A 22,273-nucleotide genomic window follows, 5' to 3' on the forward strand; every position below is an offset into this window, starting at 1 on the left:
ATTAAATTCTCTACAGGTGTGTATAAATATAATGTCCAAAAGCCTAGCGTGACTCCCAACAGCAAAGCGTAAAGTCGGCAAAAACGCACAAAATCAGTAACATGTGCATTCTCGTTCCATTTTTTTACCTTAATTCTCGTGCTACGTCGCTCATTTTGGTATCATTGTGTTCGCAATTAAATTCCCTACAGATGTGTATGAATAAAATGTACAAAAGGCTGGAGTGCCTCCCCGCAGAAAAGCCTAAAGTTACCCATGAACGAGCACCATTTTGTACATTGCAACCTAATGTTCAACTCGTTCAATTTGATAACATCAAATTTCGTGCTACGTCGCTCGTTTTGGTATCAAATTGTTCGCAATAAAAAGGCGAGTATTTTAAAAGTAGTCCCAGAATAATATAGCAATAACTGGATTTTTAACAAATATTTTAATTCTGGATGCTCATCATCACAAATTTATTTATATCTTTCCAGTGTTCTGACATAAATATTTGTGTTACATCTTTCATTTTGGTATCAAAGTGTTCGCAATAAAACGGCGCGCATTTTAAAACTAGTCCCAAGATAATAGGACAATAAATAGAATTTTAACAATTATTTTAATATTCGGACTATAGGCCTATTTATAATATTTCAAGTGTTTGGACATCAAGTTTCATTTTATATCTTTGATTTTGGTATCAAATTGTGTGCAATCTAAAGGCGCTTATTTTAAAACCACTACCAGATTGATCTGATAAAATTTAAATTTTTAAAAAATATTTTAATGAGTGACTCAGTATTGCGTCGTTGGAACACATTCAGTAGAAAAATGAGTGACGAGATAATCAGTCTGTGGAACCTCAGAGTGTTAAGAACATTGTGCAAGGAGCCTATGCTACACTTTCTAACCCTCAGAATTGCTTTTAAATACATGGATGGAGAAATACTAAAGAAATTGTTCACGACTCTTATTAGACCAAAGCTGGAATATGCAGCGGTTTTATGGTGCCCATATCTTAAGAAGCACATTAACAAACTGGAAAAGGTGCAACAACATGCCACTAAGTGGCTCCCAGAACTGAAGGACAAGAGCTACAAGGAGAGGTTAGAGGCATCAAATATGAAAAAACTAGAAGATAGAAGAAAAAGAGGTGAAATTATCACTACGTTTAAAATAGTAACAGGAATCGATAAAATTGATAGGGAAGAATTCCTGAGACCCGGAACTTCAAGAACAAGAGTCATAGACTTAAACTAACGAAAAAAACTGCCGGAGAAATATAAGAAAAATCACTTTTGTAAACAGTGGTAGACGGTTGGAACAAGTTAGGTGAGAAGGTGGTGGAGGCCAAAACCGTCAGTAATTTCAAAGCGTTATATGACAAAGAGTGCTGGGTAGACAGGACACCACGAGCGTAGCTCTCATCCTGTAACTACACTTAGGTAATTACACTTAAGTAATTACACACACAGCTGGCAAAGCCTATCCTGGCCTGGAGGATTTACTGGGCGCAAATCCTTAACTGTAGCCTCTGTTTAACTCAACAGTAAAATGGGTACAGTACTTGGTTGTAACAAAGATTTTTCGTGGCGGGGATCGTATTCCAGGGACCTGCCCGAAACGCTACATGTACTAGTGGCTGTACAAGAATGTAACAACTCTTGTATATATCTAAAAAAATGATTTAGATTCAGGTTTGAGCAGCAATAACTGCAAATTTGACGATGATACAAAAATCGGGAGGGGAAATGAACACGGAAAAAGACTTTCACAATCTAAAATCTAAAAAAAGACAATCTAAATAAGGTTTTCAAATTGTCAAAAGATTGGCAGATACAGTTAATGCTGACAATGTAAGGTTTTGAGGCTAGGTAATAATAATAGAGTTACAAGATATGAGCTAGCTGGTGTTCAGATTGCAAAGTCGGATTGTGAAAGTGATCTGGGAGTTATGATTAGAAAGGATTTAAAACAAAAAATTAATTTATAAATGTTCATAATAAGGCAAATAGGACACTGGGATTTATTTATCGAAGTGTTAGTAATAAGACACCTGTTGTTGCTATATCTCGCACTTAATATGCCCCATTTAGATTATGGAGTTTAGTTTTGGTTGCCATACTATAGAATGGATATAAATTCACTAGAACGACGAATGGAACAGCATAGGGTGACGAAGTTAATCCCGCAAATTAGAAACTTGTTATATGAAGAAAGATTGACTAAGCTTAAATTACATTCACTAGAAAGGTGAAGAATTAGGTGTGACATGATAGAGGTGTACAGGTGGATGAATGGGCATAACAAAGGGATATTAATAGGATATTAAACTATCAACACAAGACAGAACACAAAACAATGGGAATATATTGGATAAGTGTAGATTTAGGAAAAACCTGGGTAAATACTGATTCGGTAACAGGGTCGTTGATTTGTGGAACCAATTACCACATTACATAATAGAAGTAGGATTTCTTGATTGTTTCAAGTGCAGGTTAGACATATGCATATATGAATGAGATTGGGTGGCTATAAATAGAAGCCGCCTCGTATGCCCCAATAGGCCTTAGAAGGCCTATTGGCCTTCTAAGAACTGTAACTTTAAAGGTAACTGCAGACCTGCAGTTACCTTTTTTCTTATGTTCTTATGCTCGAAGCATGTGCCTGTGAGGAGGGTCAGAAAGAGAACCACTCTAGAACGAGAACGCAGACGATGGTACAGGACAAGGAAAAAAATTATGTATGTGCTTAAATAGACACGACTATCACAAGAAAGGAAAATAAATCTTAACAGGGAGAGCGATGAAACAGTAAACGTTGAAGCGATCATACGAGTCTGAGAAAATTAAATTGGAACTTAAATTAAATACATGGGAGCATAGTGCTTACACGAGGCCTATGTCTGCATACATATTTATCTCGGTATACAGTACTTGGACTATAATGAACAGTGATACTGAACAATAAATAGTGAGCGGTAACACAACAGGCATAAAGGCTTGAAAGTGTAGGAAAATTGCCATGTGGAAAATTTGGAACGTGTAATTCAGTGAATAGTGAAGCAACACAGACCAGACCCTGTGAACAGCAGCCACGAGGCTTGACTTGTGTACACACTCGGTAAGCTGTGAAGGGTCCCCCCCACCCTTCTTCCACTGGTTGACAACCACTGGTCCACTGCCTTATCACCACTACTGACCTGAAGCATAATGGTCAGAATGCCTTTAGTAAAGATGTGCACAGATTGCAACAAGGAAGTAGATTACCGAGCATAAGAAATATTGTCGGAACAACCGTGGACATCTTCAAGAGAAAACTAGACTGTTTTCTAAAAGAAGTTCTGGACCAACCGGGCTGTGGTGGGTATGTGGGCCTGTGGGCTGCTCTAAGCAACAGACTGGTGGACCAAACTCTCACAACTCAAGCCTGGCCTCAGGCCAGGCTTGGGGAGTAGAACTCCAAGAACCCCATCAAGCAGGTCAAGCAGGTACCACCAGAGCTTCCAGTGCCAACTATGTTCAGCAGCCATACACAGAATTCAAAGATTCTTACAAAGAATTCGGGAATTCGATTCATACAAAGAATGGGAATTCAATGGACACCCATTGTGTCAACACCTGCATCAGAGGAGCTCCAGCATATTTCAACAATCCTAAGTACAGTATTGTAGTACAGGTTGATGATAGTGAGTGGTGTCACAAGGAGCATAAAGGTGTTGTGCTTTTGAAAATAGGTGAGATAACATGAATGTGCCAAGGGAAGTGAAAAAATTTGATGAAAAAAAGTTGCCCTAGTATTAACAGTGCAGACGACGAAATTTAAGATGGCCGCCAACAAGAGGAAAAATAAAACGGTTAGAGTTTTGGGGATTCAATGAAGAAAGCATTAATATAAACAGTCTATACAAGAAGTTGGCTAAATTAGATATAGTGAACAATCATGTAGAAATAATAAGTAAATTGAGAGAAAGTGATGAATACTTGAGTAGCAAAATTTTAGGTCTTGAGGGGTTAGTGAAAGACTTGTAAAAGGACAGAATCAATTGGAAACAAATTGCAAAGCCATGGAAGAGGAAAATAAATTCCTAAAAATGGCTTTGGAAGAAGTTAAAGTAAATTTAAACATAAATTACTACAATAGGTTAGGTAAGGAAATGCAACAGGAAGAACAGCTTTTGTCAGTACAGATGGAGGAAGTTACACAGGGAATAGAACAGTGCAAGAAGGATATGCAACTCACTTATGGACAAGTGACCAAGGAGACAGAAAAAAGAGAAGAAGCAGTAAAGGAAGCCAAACACTGCAGCAACCAGAATAAAACAAACATTAGGCTGGAAGTCGGAAAACAACTGGCATCAAATCTTCCAGATCAGGAAGATCCAAATCACAGGATCTTCCAGATTGAAAACCATACTGTCTGTCTGATATTATATCATTTCTCTCTAGGTGTTCTACCCATTTAGTTTTGATTAGTTTTTCCAATACTTTCACTATTACACTTGTCAATGATGCAGGTCTATAAGTAAGGGGGTCTTCCCTGCTGCCACTTTTGTAGATTGGAACTATGTTAGCCTTTTTCCACACATCAGCTACAATTCCTGTAACTCCTGTGTGGCGGCCACTCCTCATTGCTTTTTGACTCACCATACCAACTTAGTGGTGCGTTATGGTGACCAAAACATGCAGATACAGTACTTATTTATAATCTATGTATACATGTAATATCAGCAAAACTATTTGTTTATTGTTTTATGAACATAATATTTGAATCACTAATATGCACACCATAATTTTGAGTATAGCGATAGTTCATAAATTTAAAAAAAGCTTCATGGTCCCTTAACAGTCTGGTTGACCAGACCACCAACCTCCAGGAGGTTGGTCAGACCGGGCCGCAAAGAGACAGATCCCCAGAACCAGCACTAGGCTAACAGTTTGAGCCATTCATAACAGAGGTCATTACAATTCAGAGATGACATCTCTGTCAGCGAACATAATGTTAAACTAGCCAAACACAGGGTACTTCACCTGCTGGGTAGCCTGAAGCACCACCTGCTGTCAGCGAACATAATGTTAAACTAGCCAAACACAGGGTACTTCACCTGCTGGGTAGCCTGAAGCACCACCTGCTGTCAGCGAACATAATGTTAAACTAGCCAAACACAGGGTACTTCACCTGCTGGGTAGCCTGAAGCACCACCTGCTGTCAGCGAACATAATTTTAAACTAGCCAAACACAGGGTACTTCACCTGCTGGGTAGCCTACCTTGAGGTTACCTTGAGGTGCTTCCGGGGCTTAGCGTCCCCACGGCCCGGTCGTCGACCAGGCCTCCTGGTTGCTGGACTGATCAACCAGGCTGTTGGACGCGGCTGCTCGCAGCCTGACGTATGAGTCACAGCCTGGTTGATCAGGTATCCTTTGGAGGTGCTTATCCAGTTCCTGGAGCAACATCTGCTATATAAGATCCCAACGAGCCACTTCTTGTAAAGGCACAAGAAAATGTTACCTCTATAACTAACCTTTATCTTAAAAACTACAAAACATGCATACAAAATGCAAATTCTATAACTTCTCTGCCGTCATAATTTTGGTGCATAGTAAAATGCCATCGGAACACCTTCATGAGATTATAATGTTTACTGTGTAGCTTCACTGAGCACTAAACCCAAATGTGGGCCGCTCCAAGCAACAGCCTGGTGGACCAAACTCTCACAAGTCGAGCCTGACCTTGGGCCGGGCTTGGAGAGTAGAACAACTCCCAGAACCCCATCAAGCAGGTACCGTTAACTGAAGCACCCAACCATCATATTCCAGGTAACTGTTGGGTTTATCCAGGTATCAACCAGGTATCAATCAGGTGTGGCAGGCTGTAACCAGAGTATGCTTGCCTCCCACACCAAATACAGGTATTTACCGTCTTATATACAAATAACCATTTCATATACAGTTTATACATTCTAGGTTTTGTGTACATATGAACACACACACAGGCATGGATATATTTCAACTAATAATAATGATAATTCTAATTATTCATTGTCGGGGGACCAGGCAGCCAGTATATACATGTAGTTCATGTTAGACTAATATTGAGGACCCCCTCCCCAGGGTCTAATTACCGCTCCCCCATTCCCCCAGACTCAACACCCACAACAAGCTGACTAACTCCTGGGTACCTATTTACTGCTAGGTGGACGGGGACATTAGGTAATAAGAAGCGGGCCTCTCCATTTCTGTCCCGCCCGGGATTCAAACCCAGAATTCTCAACTGTGAGTCGAGGAATGAACCCCGACTCTACTACCGGGACCTGTAATATACAGCACCCTTTTATGATAAACAATGGGTCGTAACTAACTCAAAGTACTTCCAAGTCATAGTCAACAAAACTTACATGCCTGTACAGTACCTTGTAATACACACGCACCCAACTATTGTATAACAATTGTTCTACAAGATACGCAGACACACACACACACAGTTGGTGAGCAACAACGTGGAAATGCTAAAAGAGGACCCAATAATTACATACAAAATTGTGCATACAAAACATTAAAAAAAATCCATATACATACCATTTCCTGAATGAAACTACCCGTATCCATTTTTACCCGGTAAGACAGTCGTCAGCGGCAAGCAACGCACCGGCGCAGGCCTTGTCATCCTGGACGAGTCAAATGTCCAGCAGGAACACGGGGTGAACACTATAACCACCCAACCAGGGGTACTCCTGGGGTACTGTACAGGTCCTGGGGTACTGTACAGGTCCTGGGGTACTCCTAGGGCACCATGCAGGTCCTGGGGTACTCCTGGGGCACCGTGCAGGTCCTGGGGTACTCCTGGGGTACTGTACAGGTCCTGGGGTACTCCTGGGGCACCGTACAGGTCCTGGGGTACTCCTAGGGCACCATACAGGTCCTGGGGTACTCCTGGGGCACTGTGCAGGTCCTGGGGTACTGTACAGGTCCTGGGGTACTCCTGGGGTACTGTACAGGTCCTGGGGTACTCCTGGGGTACTGTACAGGTCCTGGGGTACTCCTGGGGTACTGTACAGGTCCTGGGGTACTCCTGGGGTACTGTACAGGTCCTGGGGTACTGTACAGGTCCTGGGGTACTCCTGGGGTACTGTACAGGTCCTGGGGTACTCCTGGGGCACTGTACAGGTCCTGGGGTACTCCTGGGGCACCGTGCAGGTCCTGGGGTACTCCTGGGGCACCGTGCAGGTCCTGGGGTACTCCTGGGGCACCGTGCAGGTCCTGGGGTACTCCTGGGGCACTGTACAGGTCCTAGGGTACTCCTGGGGTACTGAACAAGGTCCTGGGGTACTCCTGGGGTACTGTGCAGGTCCTGGGGTACTCCTGGGGTACCGTGCAGGTCCTGGGGTACTCCTGGGGTACTGTGCAGGTCCTGAGGTATTGTGCAGATCCTGGGGTACTCCTGGGGCACCGTGCAAGTCCTGGGGTACTCCTAGGGTACTGTACAGGTCCTGGGGTACTGTACAGGTCTTGGGGTACTCCTGGGGTACTGTGCAGGTCCTGGGGTACTGTACAGGTCCTGGGGTACTCCTGGGGCACCGTGCAGGTCCTGGGGTACTGTACAGGTCCTGGGGCACCGTGCAGGTCCTGGGGGTACTCCTGGGGCACTGTGCAGGTCCTAGGGTACTGTGCAGGTCCTGGGGTACTCCTGAGGCACCGTGCAGGTCCTGGGGTTCTCCTGGGGTACTCCTGGGGCACCGTGCAGGTCCTGGGGTACTCCTGGGGCACTGTGCAAGTCCTGGGGTACTCCTAGGGTACTGTACAGGTCCTGGGGTACTCCTGGGGCACCGTGCAGGTCCTGGGGTACTCCTGGGGCACCGTGTAGGTCCTGGGGTACTGTACAGGTCCTGGGGCACTCCTGGGGCACCGTGCAGGTCCTGGGGTACTCCTGGGGCACTGTACAGGTCCTAGGGTACTCCTGGGGTACTGAACAAGGTCCTGGGGTACTCCTGGGGCACTGTGCAGGTCCTGGGGTACTCCTGGGGTACCGTGCAGGTCCTGGGGTACTCCTAGGGTACTGTACAGGTCCTGGGGTACTCCTGGGGTACTGTACAGGTCTTGGGGTACTCCTGGGGTACTGTGCAGGTCCTGGGGTACTCCTGGGGTACTGTACAGGTCCTGGGGTATTGTGCAGATCCTGGGGTACTCCTGGGGCACCGTGCAAGTCCTGGGGTACTCCTAGGGTACTGTACAGGTCCTGGGGTACTCCTGGGGTACTGTACAGGTCTTGGGGTACTCCTGGGGTACTGTGCAGGTCCTGGGGTACTCCTGGGGCACCGTGCAGGTCCTGGGGTACTCCTGGGGCACCGTGCAGGTCCTGGGGCACTGTGCAGGTCCTAGGGTACTGTGCAGGTCCTGGGGTACTCCTGGGGCACCGTGCAGGTCCTGGGGTACTGCTAGGGTACCGTACAGGTCCTGGGTCCTGGGGTACTCCTGGGGCACCGTGCAGGTCCTGGGGTACTCCTGGGGTACTCCTGGGGTACTGTACAGGTCCTGGGGTACTCCTGGGGCACCGTGCAGGTCCTGGGGCACTCCTGGGACACCGTGCAGGTCCTGGGGTACTGTACAGGTCCTGGGGTACTCCTGGGGTACTGTACAGGTCCTGGGGTACTCCTGGGGTACTGTACAGGTCCTGGGGTACTCCTGGGGTACTGTACAGGTCCTGGGGTACTCCTGGGGTACTGTACAGGTCCTGGGGTACTCCTGGGGTACTGTACAGGTCCTGGGGTACTCCTGGGGTACTGTACAGGTCCTGGGGTACTCCTGGGGTACTGTACAGGTCCTGGGGTACTCCTGGGGTACTGTACAGGTCCTGGGGTACTCCTGGGGTACTGTACAGGTCCTGGGGTACTCCTGGGGCACTGTACAGGTCCTGGGGTACTCCTGGGGCACTGTACAGGTCCTGGGGTACTCCTGGGGTACTCCTGGGGTACTGTACAGGTCCTGGGGTACTGTACAGGTCCTGGGGTACTCCTGGGGTACTGTACAGGTCCTGGGGTACTCCTAGGGTACTGTACAGGTCCTGGGGTACTCCTGGGGTACTGTACAGGTCCTGGGGTACTCCTAGGGTACTGTACAGGTCCTGGGGTACTCCTGGGGTACTGTACAGGTCCTGGGGTACTCCTGGGGTACTGTACAGGTCCTGGGGTACTCCTGGGGTACTGTACAGGTCCTGGGGTACTCCTGGGGTACTGTACAGGTCCTGGGGTACTCCTGGGGTACTGTACAGGTCCTGGGGTACTCCTGGGGTACTGTACAGGTCCTGGGGTACTCCTGGGGTACTGTACAGGTCCTGGGGTACTCCTGGGGCACTGTACAGGTCCTGGGGTACTCCTGGGGCACTGTACAGGTCCTGGGGTACTCCTGGGGTACTGTACAGGTCCTGGGGTACTCCTGGGGTACTGTACAGGTCCTGGGGTACTGTACAGGTCCTGGGGTACTCCTGGGGTACTGTACAGGTCCTGGGGTACTCCTAGGGTACTGTACAGGTCCTGGGGTACTCCTGGGGTACTGTACAGGTCCTGGGGTACTCCTAGGGTACTGTACAGGTCCTGGGGTACTCCTGGGGTACTGTACAGGTCCTGGGGTACTCCTGGGGTACTGTACAGGTCCTGGGGTACTCCTGGGGTACTGTACAGGTCCTGGGGTACCTCCAGGGCCTAGTGCTCAGCACAACCGCTGTCACTGCTCAATACCAAACAATTCTTCACAAACATTTTGATCCTTCTTGTAGTGATTAACATTACATAACTACCAACTCCTTTCTAACACTATTTTAACTATTTAATATCACGTCTTCTATAATTCGATAAATATTGATTTAACTTAAATTATTGGCCAAACAATTGAAATGTGTTGGTGTAGAGGCAGGTTATCCCGGCACAAGAGCTGTCGAATAATGACCTTTAGGGGGAAAATTACCTCGTTTAATTTTGCAGGCTAATCCATGAGGATCATGTTCAAGTTTTAAAGTAACTGGCTCTGCATATTTATTTGTTCGGTTACCATCCTCGTGCCAAATATACACTGTGACCTTCTCGAACACCCGACACGACGCCATTTTTCCTTGAACTTTAATGGGGTGACATTTATCAAAACTGAATGAAAATATAATGTAATTTGTAACATGTATTATTCTACATCATCTCATAAATTTACAAACGAAATATGAATAATTTTTTTCTATTGGATGACGATGCATATTTAATAGCGAACTCGTAAAATATTTATTATGGTGTAATGTGAAAGAAGTATATTAGGTAGGCTCGTTTGGATGAAAGCTTCAAAATATACAAAGACGCAACAAAATAGTCTGAGCTAGCGGGCGAGCTTCGTCCCCTGGGCCGCCAGCTGGCCGGGCTCCGGGCTCCAGGTGCTCTTGTTTACTTTGTCTCGCCTCGCTTTCTTACACTAAACAAACATGTTAACGGACGACGAGTTGTCCAGGTAATGTCTTCTAATGGTGCCCAAATCTTAACTTAAGCTCCATATCTTAGTATTATGCTGAATGTTGGATGAACACGAGTGAAACTTCACTTGTCAATTGGTTAGGATGTCAGCTAAGGTAGTGTTTATTTATTTATATATACAAGATTTGTTACATTCTTGTACAGGCACTAACACGCGTAGCACTTCAGGCAGGTCTTTAATCTTATTTTTTCCCCGCAATACGACCCGTCAAATCGTTTAACAACTAGGTACCCAATTTACTGCCGGGTAAACAGAGGCTACAGTTAAGGATTGGCACCCAGTCAATCCTCCCCGGGCAGGATAAGAACCCAGGCTAAAGTGCTCGCGAAGTGCCGGACAAGTGTTTTACCACTGCGCCACGATGTCTGTGGGCCCCGTGAGCAAGGGTTGCCAGATCTGAATTGCTGAAAGTAGCGATGGAGGGAATTATCAAGGGAAAGCGCCAAGCCATTACAACTATATAGCACTTGGAAGGGGGGTCAGGATAAGGATTTGGGATGGGACGGGAGGTAGGAATGGTGCCCAACCACTTGGACGGTCAGGGATTGAACTTGCATGAATCGAGACTCACTCAACCGTCCAGCCCAAAAAGTAGCAAATTTGTATAAAAAAGTACCCCAATATTTTGTTTTGTGACTGATCTGGTTTTCAAGGTAATGTATTTTAATACATAGAGTACACTACACAATTTTAATGATATTTATTAATATTATGGCTGCATGCATTTAATAAAAAAATGCTATAATAGGATAACTTGCCAATAGTTGCTGCATGAAAGATAATTGTGTGTGTCCCTCCACGCCTTCACAATTGAACAATGTTTATTATTATTATTATTATCACGAAATTCTTCTGCATCCTCAACCTCATTCTTGTATATTGCAGAATCATATTTTAGCAAAGACATGGATGGTTAGGTTTTAATAGGTGTTGGATATTGTCAGGGGAGGCGAGTGAAGATGTGTGTCCCGCACAGGATTGGTCAGGCCTAGTGTCACGGACTTAGCTAGCCTCGACCCAACCTTTGTACCATTAATACAGTACCTCATCTGTTCATTACTATGTATTCCTTATTCATTTTAATAGTTTGCTATTTCATTTGTATTATTATTTGATGTACACATCTATGTAATTGTTGATATGATACAAATAATCTTTTTCTGTGACTTTGAATTGCATCTGCAGGGAGGGTAGCAGGGGTGAGCAGTGAATAGACTGGAAGTTTGTCAAATGCTTCCAAGCCACAAGTTAACTGAGAGATGTTATTGTCAATTATCGCATTAGCTGTAATTTGTGTGTATTGTTGGTTAGATGTCATACTGGAGCAAGCATAATACTGAAGATTGTGGCACATTTGAAATAGTTGGAATTCGTTTCCATTTGAGAAAAATTTGAGACGTGTTGCCCTTCTAGCATAACAAAGCAACCATCAGCTGACTGGCATTGTACTTGCCTATCAACCCAGATTTAAGTTCAAGTAAATTTATTGAGATAATGAAATACATCTCAAAAAGATAGAGTAGCTTAGACTATTTCTACCCTCGTCTATTTAAGGTCCCTCAAGGGGGCTCATAAATTCATACAGTACACAATGATTCATCATATATATAATGAGATAATGAGTATGGAAATCAACTTAGAGTACTGGGGATAGACTTTCAGAGAAACATGTAGCTTCGGTGATTAGATTGATGAAAGGCGGGGGATCTAAGGCATTATTCCTCTCGCTTCAAGAGGTTAAAAGAAATGTACAATGCATGTTAAAATATAGAATAAGAGAGCACGTATGAGATCCTTATGTTCTAATGTTACAATGTATGATGCCATTCAAGAATGTATTGCTATTCTAAAGAAACTATTAACACCACCATCATGGGCCGAATGTATCGTAGATGTAGTAATTATTCCCTCTATTTTTTTCTGTGAGTTTTCAGTCACTGTTTCAGTCACAAACAGTCATTTGTCACTGTCTAATAAATCACTGAGAAGCCATATCCTCTTGGATACAAACTAACTTTTTAACTTCATCTTGCTCAACATTTGTGCACCCACTACAATCAAAGGAAATGCTACAACTATGTCTTTAACTTTGCTTTGTGTAAACTATTTCTCCTAAGCTTTTGTTTCAACATTTTCCACCACACTGGGTTGAACACTGCCATCGTAAGTGGATTGTTCATTTTCCCCGAGATTCTCTCATCAGTAATACTCCATACCTTGAGGTGCTTCCGGGGCTTAGGGTCCCCGCGGCCCGGTCGTCGACCAGGCTTCCTGGTTGCTGGACTGATCAACCAGGCTGTTGGACGTGTCTGCTCGCAGCCTGACGTATGAGTCACAGCCTGGTTGATCAGGTATCCTTTGGAGGTATCCATCCTCGTCCTTACTTTCTTCCTCCCTCCGTTTCACTCCCAACTACACCCCATCTGTTTACCATAGCTAATTTTTCTAGAGCTGCAGTCCTCTTATCCAACTTTTTGAGGTATTCCAAGATATGTGTACCAGCCTCAGAATTCACAGTATTACCCCTGCACCTTATTACTGTACCACGAGGATACACTTTCCTGGGGAAGGGGGGAAGCCCCGTCAGCTCTCTGAAGCTATTTTACTGATCAAGTGCCATACTACTTGAGTGTCATTAGTCCCTTTGTAAGTCTACCCCAAATATCCCTAAAGAAGGAATAAGGAATAGGAGCACAAGTCCCGCCAAACCCCAGGCAGCGGGTGTCCCCGCTAAACCCCAGGCAGCAGGTGTCCCCCCCCCCCTCCCCCTGGCAGCAAGTGAACCCAACCCCCAGGCAGTGTGACGGAGGTGGGATGTATGGTCATCTCCCTGAGGCAGGGGTGAATAACAACCCTCAAAGTCATCCAAGGCGAGAGGAAGCCCGGAAGAAGTACTGTACTGTAGTACAACTGAGCCCACCAGCATTTTCCAGGGCCCATTCCTGCCTGCCTCCTTCCCTGCCTGCCTCTTTCCCTGCCTGCCTCCTTCCCTCCCTCTTTCCCTGCCTGCCTCCTTCCCTCCCTCTTTCCCTGCCTGCCTCCTTCCCTCCCTCTTTCCCTGCCTGCCTCCTTCCCTCCCTCTTTCCCTGCCTGCCTCCTTCCCTCCCTCTTTCCCTGCCTGCCTCCTTCCCTCCCTCTTTCCCTGCCTGCCTCCTTCCCTCCCTCTTTCCCTGCCTGCCTCCTTCCCTCCCTCTTTCCCTGCCTGCCTCCTTCCCTGCCTGCCTCCTTCCCTGCCTGCCTCCTTCCCTGCCTGCCTCCTTCCCTGCCTGCCTCCTTCCCTCCCTCTTTCCCTGCCTGCCTCCTTCCCTCCCTCTTTCCCTGCCTGCCTCCTTCCCTCCCTCTTTCCCTGCCTGCCTCCTTCCCTCCCTCTTTCCCTGCCTGCCTCCTTCCCTCCCTCCTTCCCTGCCTGCCTCCTTCCCTCCCTCCTTCCCTGCCTGCCTCCTTCCCTCCCTCCTTCCCTGCCTGCCTCCTTCCCTCCCTCTTTCCCTGCCTGCCTCCTTCCCTCCCTCCTTCCCTGCCTGCCTCCTTCCCTCCCTCTTTCCCTGCCTCCCTCCCTGCCTCCTTCCCTCCCTCTTTCCCTGCCTCCCTCCATGCCTCCCTCCCACACCAGTTTGGTTTGGCAAGTTAAATATTATGATAGATATCGTGAGGAGACATTCACATATGGGACTAATAGAACAAGAACCTGTCAATGTAAGTTAGTGTCCAGAATACGCCTGGGATATAGACGTATCTGGCAGCTTTCTCAAAACCCAAATGTCGAGTACACAATGTGTCAACTTTGTGAAAGCGAAAACATGCACTCTCTTGAACATTATACAGTATTGTAGAATGTCCCATATTGACTGACTTTCGTCCTCCTGGGCTAAGGTATGCTGAACTGTGCAATTACTATATGAGTACTGGAACACTTGATGATATATTGGACTTGTACCCAAGATTAACCATGTAATGTATCAATTATACAATGTATGTATGTGATGTAACTATATAACCTGAGCTTGTAAAAGCACCTTAATCGCCTTCAGTTATTAAGTGCTTAATTGCACACCAGTTTCTCTATCAGCTATCTCACCCTGTCAGAGTAAAAGAGTCAAAAGAGCGCTGTTTGTCGACATAATTGTATTTGTGCTGCTTTTTCATTTGTTTTTCATTTTTCATTTTCATTTCTTATGTTTTCATTTCTTGTTTTCATTCTACTCATTATGCTCAATTAGTATTAAGCTTGTCATTTAAGTTTATCATGCCCGAAACGCTTTGCGTAATAGTGGCTTTAGGCATTGTATGTACTAGCTCTACCTATAAGTCAACCAATCCTTGTAAAAATTTATTGTATGTATGTACCTTACCTAAATAAAATTGTATTGTATTGTATAAATGTATGTGAATGCAGGTGTGAGTATATAAGTATGTATATATGTATATGTACATATATGTGTGTAATTACCTAAGTGTAGTTACAGGATGAGAGCTACGCTCGTGGTGTCCCGTCTTCCTAGCACTCTTTGTCATATAACGCTTTGAAACTACTGACGGTCTTGGCCTCCACCACCTTCTCACTTAACTTGTTCCAACCGTCTACCACTCTATTTGCGACGGTGAATTTTCTTATATTTCTTCGGCATCTGTGTTTAGCTAGTTTAAATCTATGACCTCTTGTTCTTGAAGTTCCAGGTGTCAGGAAATCTTCCCTGTCGATTTTATCAATTCCTGTTACTATTTTGTATGTAGTGATCATATCACCTCTTTTTCTTCTGTCTTCTAGTTTTGGCATATTTAATGCCTCTAACCTCTCCTCGTAGCTCTTGCCCTTCAGTTCTGGGAGCCACTTAGTAGCATGTCTTTGCACCTTTTCCAGTTTGTTGATGTGCTTCTTAAGATATGGGCACCACACAACTGCTGCATATTCTAGCTTTGGCCTAACAAAAGTCGTGAACAATTTCTTTAGTATATCGCCATCCATGTATTTAAAAGCAATTCTGAAGTTAGAAAGCATAGCATAGGCTCCTTGCACAATATTCTTTATGTGGTCCTCAGGTGATAGTTTTCTATCTAGAACCACCCCTAGATCTCTTTCTTTATCAGAATCCTTTAAAGATTTCTCACATAATATATAGGTTGTGTGGGGTTTATGTTCTCCTATTCCACATTCCATAACATGGCATTTATTAACATTAAATTCCATTTGCCAAGTGGTGCTCCATATACTTATTTTGTCCAGGTCTTCTTGAAGGGCATGACAATCATCTAAATTTCTTATCCTTCCTATTATCTTAGCATCATCAGCAAACATGTTCATATAATTCTGTATACCAACTGGTAGATCATTTATGTACACAATAAACATCACTGGTGCAAGAACTGAACCCTGTGGTACTCCACTTGTGACATTTCTCCATTCCGATACATTGCCTCTAATTACTGCCCTCATTTTTCTATCAGTCAGAAAATTTTTCATCCATGTTAGAAGCTTACCTGTCACCCCTCCAATATTTTCCAGTTTCCAGAACAACCTCTTATGTAGAACTCTGTCGAAAGCCTTTTTTAGGTCCAGATAGATGCAGTCAACCCAACCATCTCTTTCCTGTAATATCTCTGTGGCTCGATCATAGAAACTGAGTAAATTCGATACACAGGATCTTCCAGATCGAAAACCATACTGTCTGTCTGATATTATATCATTTCTCTCCAGGTGTTCTACCCATTGAGTTTTGATTAGTTTTTCCAATACTTTCACTATTACACTTGTCAATGATACAGGTCTATGATTGAGGGGGTCTTCCCTGCTGCCACTTTTGTAGATTGGAACTATGTTAGCCTGTTTCCACATGTCTGCTACGATTCCTGTACACAGGGATGCCTGAAAGATCAGGTGAAGTGGAAAGCTGAGCTCAGATACACATTCTCTCAGAACCCATGGTGAAATGCCATCTGGACCAACTGCTTTGTTCTTACTTAGCTCCTTGAGCATTTTGTCCACTTCGTCTCTAGACACCTCTATGTGCTCTATGTTGTTCTCTAGAAATCTTATAGTGTCTGGTTCCCTGAAGATTTCATTCTGTACAAACACACTTTGGAACTTTTCATTTAATGTTTCACACATTTCCTTTTTATTTTCCGTGAATCTGTTTCCCATTTTCAACCTCTGAATATTATCCTTTACCTGCAATTTGTTGTTTAGGAATTTGTAGAATAGGCCCGGTTCTGTTTTACATTTATCCGCTATCCCTTTTTCAAAATTTCTTTCTGTCTCTCTCCTTATTGCCGTATAGTTGTTTCTCGCATCTTTGTATCGCTGGTATGTTTGGGGGTTTGGCCTCTTCCTATACTGATTCCATTTTTGTGTGTGTGTATGTATATGTATGTGTATAAAGTATATATGGAAGCTGATCAGAATTACATTTCACCTTTGTAAATGCACATTAATGACACTATGTAAAAGACACATCGAATACTTTATGTAGGGCATACGTAAATCTGTGTACAGTATCTATGTATTTATGTATGTAGGTTAGCTTAGCATTTTAAAAGCACTGAATCACCTTCTGTGGTTGATTGTTCAATAAACCCCTGAACTATATGTTTAACACATCTCTAACCCTGTCCATGGAGGACAGAAGAAAAAATATATATATATGCTGGTTAGCATTGTAAATGTGGCGCCACATCTGTGGTAGAAAATAACAATAAAAAAAACAGTTTGGTGAAAATTTTTGATAATTTCAAAAGTGAAATTATCTCAATAATTGTGATTGGCTGTGAGAGTTATGACAAGTGGTGTACAATGAGTGTTAGGCCGGGCACTTCACTTGTTTATATCTTGTTTATTTACCACCTGAGATCAGTGGTAAAGGTTCACATTTTATGTTCAGCGGACAAGCATACCCCCTGGTTTTGTATACAAGAACATAAGAATGAAGTACATACGAAGCAGCTTCTATTTATATCCACCCTGGATAATAAACGAGATAGGAGCTGGATAATAAACGAGAGGGTCTTATAACAAAAATGCGAGATTATAGTGAGAGCTGATAAAAAATGATGACGACTGTTGGTAGTCGGCGACTTAAATTTGAAATCCATAGACTGGGAGGCATATGAAGCTAGAACTTAGGATTTTTGGATGTGTAGATTCATAAATCTCATCCTGGCAACATTCATGTATCAACATGTTAAACAAGCTACGAGGATGAGGGAAGGGGATGTTCCCTCCATGCTGGATTTGATGTCACACGTGGAGTACCACAGGGTTCAGTTCTTGCACCGGTGATGTTCATTGTCTACATAAATGATCTACCAGTTGGAATACAGAATTATATGAACATGTTTGCTGATGATGCTAAGATAATAGGAAGGATAAGAAACTTAGATGATTGTCATGCCCTTGAAGAAGACCTGGACAAAATAAGTATATGGAGCACCACTTGGCAAATGGAATTTAACCCTTAAACTGCGCATGGCATATATATACGCCTTGAATAACATGTCCCACAGTGCGCATGGCGTACATATACGCCATAGGGTGCCAGTCACGATTCAAATGGCCCGCGGCTACACGGGGTTCATATTAGTTTTCTCAGGGCTCTTGTAAACAGACGCCATTTAAAAAAAAAATCGTGGGCAATATTCTCAGGTGTGAGAGCAAAGTACTGTTGGAGCAACCAAGGCTGGCGCACGCAGCATGAGCGAACAGCATTGCTGTTCAGCTTGTGATCACAGCATCGCCGAAAAATGTCAAAATAAATATATTATTGCTATTATTTAGCGATGACAATATTACAGATGACCCCTAACTGTGATATAAATAACCAGGGTTGTGATAATAGCAGGATTGTTGTAATAATTAACGCTGTAGGAGGAGTGATGCTGAGGGACGGAGGGAGATTGCATCGTTTACTGACTGTGTGGCCACCTGTTATTGTCTGCATTCACCATACCAGCTCAGTGGTTCTCTATGGTGAACACAAATGTAGATACTTATATATAATGTGTGTATTAGTGTAATAACAGCAAAAGGATTATGCTGGGTGGAGCCATTTGGACGACTGAGGTGATGTCTTCTGCATGATTTGTCTAGATGTGCAGAGGGTGGCCACTATACTCTACAAGCTTAGGTGTACAGTTACGGTGCATACAACATGTAGATACTTGTATATAATATATGTATATAGTGTAATAACACTGCAAACAGTATTGTTGGGGGAAAAGTTTAGTGCGTGTGACCTCGAATGAGTGAGGGAGCCGCCAGCTGACTGTGTGTATAGCGACGACTCTTAGTGCCTGAACTAACTATATCAGCTTAGTTGTACAGTTGTGGTGAACAAAACATGTAGATTCTTATATATAACGTCTGTATATTGTGAATAAAATATAAAACAGGATGGTGGGAGGAAAAAGTGGGCGAGTGGCTGGCTGGTGTGTGGCGGTTACTCCTCGTTGCTTTTCAACTCTCAATGCCAACTTAGTGGTTCGTTATGGTGAGCAAAACATGCAGATACTTATATATAACCTGTGTATAGAGTGTAATAGCAGAAAAACTATTTGTTTATTGTTTTATGAACATAATAATTGAATCACTAATATGCACACCATACTTTTGAGTACAGCGATTATTCACCACTTTTTTATATAAATATATTACAATACACACTATTAAATAATATTACTGCAAAAAAAACTAAGAAAAAATCAATCAGAGACATAGAAATAATTAAGTGATAATATCTTTGTGACAACTCCTACTTGTCAGCGCGGGTGACGCTGACTGACTCTGACGACCGCTCTGTCAACGCCCACTTTTTGTCAGAATTCCTCGGTCAATTGCGCCTAAAATATATCGCCTACGATTTTTTTTTTCTCGTGCTCAGGGAACACAAATTAACATTTTAAGAAGACAAAATAATTTTTTAGAATTTTTTTTCTTGCGCACAGGGGTGTAAATGTCCTCAGGACCCTTGAGCAGTGGAAGGGTTAATGTGAATAAATGCCATGTTATGGAATGTGGAATAGGAGAACATAAACCCCACACAACCTATAAATAATGTGAGAAATCTTTAAAGAATTCTGATAAAAAAAGAGATCTGGGGGTGGTTCTAGATATAAAACTGTCACCTGAGGACCACATTAAGAACATTGTGCAAGGAGCCTATTGTTAGACCAAAGCAGGAATATGCAGCGGTTGTATGGTGCCCATATCCTACTTCTGTTATGTTACGTGGTAATTGGTTCCACAAATCAACACCCCTGTTACCTAACCTAATTTAGACTTCATATATATTATTTAGGCTTCAAATGTTGATTATAGCATATAGGTAGCATATATGATGAAACAATATAAATCTACTGGAGGTTTAATAAATAATGCACCAAGTTAGAACTCTTAAACCCCACCAGTAGCGTTCATGTTATACACGTGTCATACTCTTGGCAATGCTGTAGCATACCCATTTTCATGCTCCTAAACTTCACTTTGGTTATTGCCAATAACCCCTGTTTAATTTTAAAAACACCTAGAATATATTTTTCAGTTGCTCTCGTGTAATCGAAGCATTTAATTTATATCATAAAATATGCCATCGTAAGAGGACTGGAAGTACCTTTCTCAATTACTTTAATGTAATTTTTCTATCCTAATTTATTTGATCTTTGTCCTTATTTTCTTGTAGACTGGCTGAGCAAGCAATATTGAAGGAAGCCAAAAGAGGTGCCGAGAGAGCTGAGATTTGCGGTCCATCTGGATGGCTTAAGTGTAACCTGCCTTCCACAAACAAGACCTTCCTTCACAATACCCTCCTCGGTATGACGAGTGTTATGTAATGTTGCTTTGATTTGATTATTTGTAACTAGAAAACACTTGCCAATACTGTACTACATTCTTCATTGGTACTAATATACTGTATAGTTCTGTATTCCTCCAATACCAAATTCATATTTCATATTTTGAACAAGTTTTCATGATTATTCCAAAAACTATCAATAATCATTACATGGCTCACTAATTACTAAACTTCAGAATTTGTAACTACATTGGAACCTCAACTTACAAATAAATTATTTATTTGTAATGACACCATTTACTACATTTTCTCCTCCCTCCCATGAAATTCAAGTTTACAAGAATTTCTTCTTGTAATTCCTAAATTACTGTACTTAGGAATTTTTTGAGTTACGACCCCAATTTCGTCTGAAAATTCGACTCGCCTTACGACCTTTGCCTCGACTTGCGACTTTGTTGATACACGTATGGGTCGACTGAGCGCGTGGTTTCTTTTGGCACGGACGACCCCGCTTCAGTTTACCAGACTGCCCGCTTAGTGACGATCGTGCTTGTATTCTTTTTAAAGAATTTCATTGTTTTTGTGCACTTTTGTTTTTTGAGCATAAATATAATTATTATATATCACGCCATGGGTCCCAAGATAGTTCGTGGTAAGGTTCAACCTAAGAAAATAGCTGAGTAGAGGCAGTAGAGGATGTCCCTTCCTCATTAATTTAAGAAAACATGTGAAGTATGGGAAGAACTGCAAAGTTTTGATGAAAAAACTCACCCAGATAAAGCTGTAGCAGGCTGTTGCATTGACCTTTTAAGATGTCTCATTACAGACAAGTATTAAAATGTAGGGAAAAACGAGTGTCTTTAGACATTCTTAGTAAGACAAGCAAATAGTGAGCCACAACCAGGTCCTAGTGGTATGCCTGCAAAACATAGGAGAGAGAGTACCCCAGAGAAGTAATCACTGCCTGTTGTTATAATAGAATGAGACTCCCCCTTCCAAACAGTAAAACCTCTCCTCCTCCCTGTCTTCCATACGCCAACAAAAGTAATCAATAAAGGTAAGCAATAACTTGTACATAGTGTACTGTAGTACAAAATATGTGTGTATTATATATGAAATGTATTTTGAAGTTAATATTTTTGGAAGTGTGGAACGGATTAATTCAATTTACATTATTTTTTATAAGAAAATTTGTTTCGAGTTACGAATTAAATTTGTAAATGGAGGTACCACTGCATTATCAGCCTCGTCATTTCCTGTTACATTCATGTTCTTCTTGGTTGGCCATGTGTGTGTGTAACTAACAGCATTTCACTTTAGATAATGTTGGTCTCTTTCTTATAAATATTGGATCAATTCAATATTTCTGAATTTGATCTTACACATTTTCCATATTCAAACAATTCTGAAAAAAAAATTCCTTTAACATTGCTGATTAACACCCAGGAAGCTAAAAAATCTAAATAAAAAGCCTCTACCTCATGTAGTTAGCTGTAGTGGCCTGGAGAACTTGCATTTTTTTAACTTATTTTTAGAAATAAGGTTGTGGTGGGTTCTCTGTAGTGCCAGCAGCCAGGTCAGATACGCGTCCCCAAGCTTCGTCTACTTCAACTTGTTGGCGCAATGATTGCTTAGAAGGCTGGCTCTTGTGGTTCGAGCTGGCCCTTTCATGGGTCACCTCTTTGACAGGGAAGCAGGAGGGGGGGGGGGGAAGGTTAGCTGAGTTTGCCGGCTCTTGGTCCCTCAATTTGTGGGCTTTTCAAGTCTTTTCTGTGTGGAACTCCTGTGGCTCCCTGGAGCTATCAGGCTAATATGTGATACATTGGACTGGGACCATTAGTCTGTTGAGTTCAGCATACTGGGGACCACGAGCCAGAACCAGGCCCCCCTCAGAGAGGTGCAGGGAGCATTGGCCCAGGAACCCCCCCCCCCCACCTCTTATGGTTGGGCTTATGGTTGGGGGCTTTCCTTATTTTCCATTGAATGGAAGTTAGGCATCCAGAAAGGAA

At 43.2% G+C, this 22,273-nt stretch overlaps 2 protein-coding genes across 12 annotated transcripts in view; one reads left to right on the forward strand and one right to left on the reverse strand.

Annotated features, from left to right (window-relative positions):
* Positions 1–10,104, reverse strand: part of Art4 (arginine methyltransferase 4) — a 227,514-nt gene extending 217,410 nt beyond the window's left edge. For 10 of the 11 annotated variants that reach the window (XR_011222364.1, XR_011222363.1, XR_011222360.1 and 7 more), the window contains exon 1: positions 9,940–10,104. Coding sequence is in view for 6 of the 11 variants with exons in the window: in XM_069302680.1 (XP_069158781.1) it covers positions 9,940–10,078 (139 nt within the window). In the remaining 5 variants the exon portion in view is untranslated. The remainder of the gene's footprint in view (positions 1–9,939) is intronic. The other variant, XM_069302683.1, reaches the window with a different exon arrangement.
* A 192-nt stretch (positions 10,105–10,296) lies between these two features.
* The window catches only part of LOC123764822 (uncharacterized), a 30,849-nt gene continuing 18,872 nt past the window's right edge, over positions 10,297–22,273 (forward strand). Inside the window, exons 1-2 of the mRNA XM_045753009.2 lie at positions 10,297–10,464; positions 20,154–20,284. Of these exons, the coding sequence (XP_045608965.2) occupies positions 10,439–10,464; positions 20,154–20,284 (157 nt within the window). The 5' untranslated portion in view covers positions 10,297–10,438. The remainder of the gene's footprint in view (positions 10,465–20,153; positions 20,285–22,273) is intronic.

Source organism: Procambarus clarkii, chromosome 48 (genome assembly GCF_040958095.1).
Source record: "Procambarus clarkii isolate CNS0578487 chromosome 48, FALCON_Pclarkii_2.0, whole genome shotgun sequence".
Taxonomy (NCBI): Eukaryota; Metazoa; Arthropoda; class Malacostraca; order Decapoda; family Cambaridae; genus Procambarus; species Procambarus clarkii.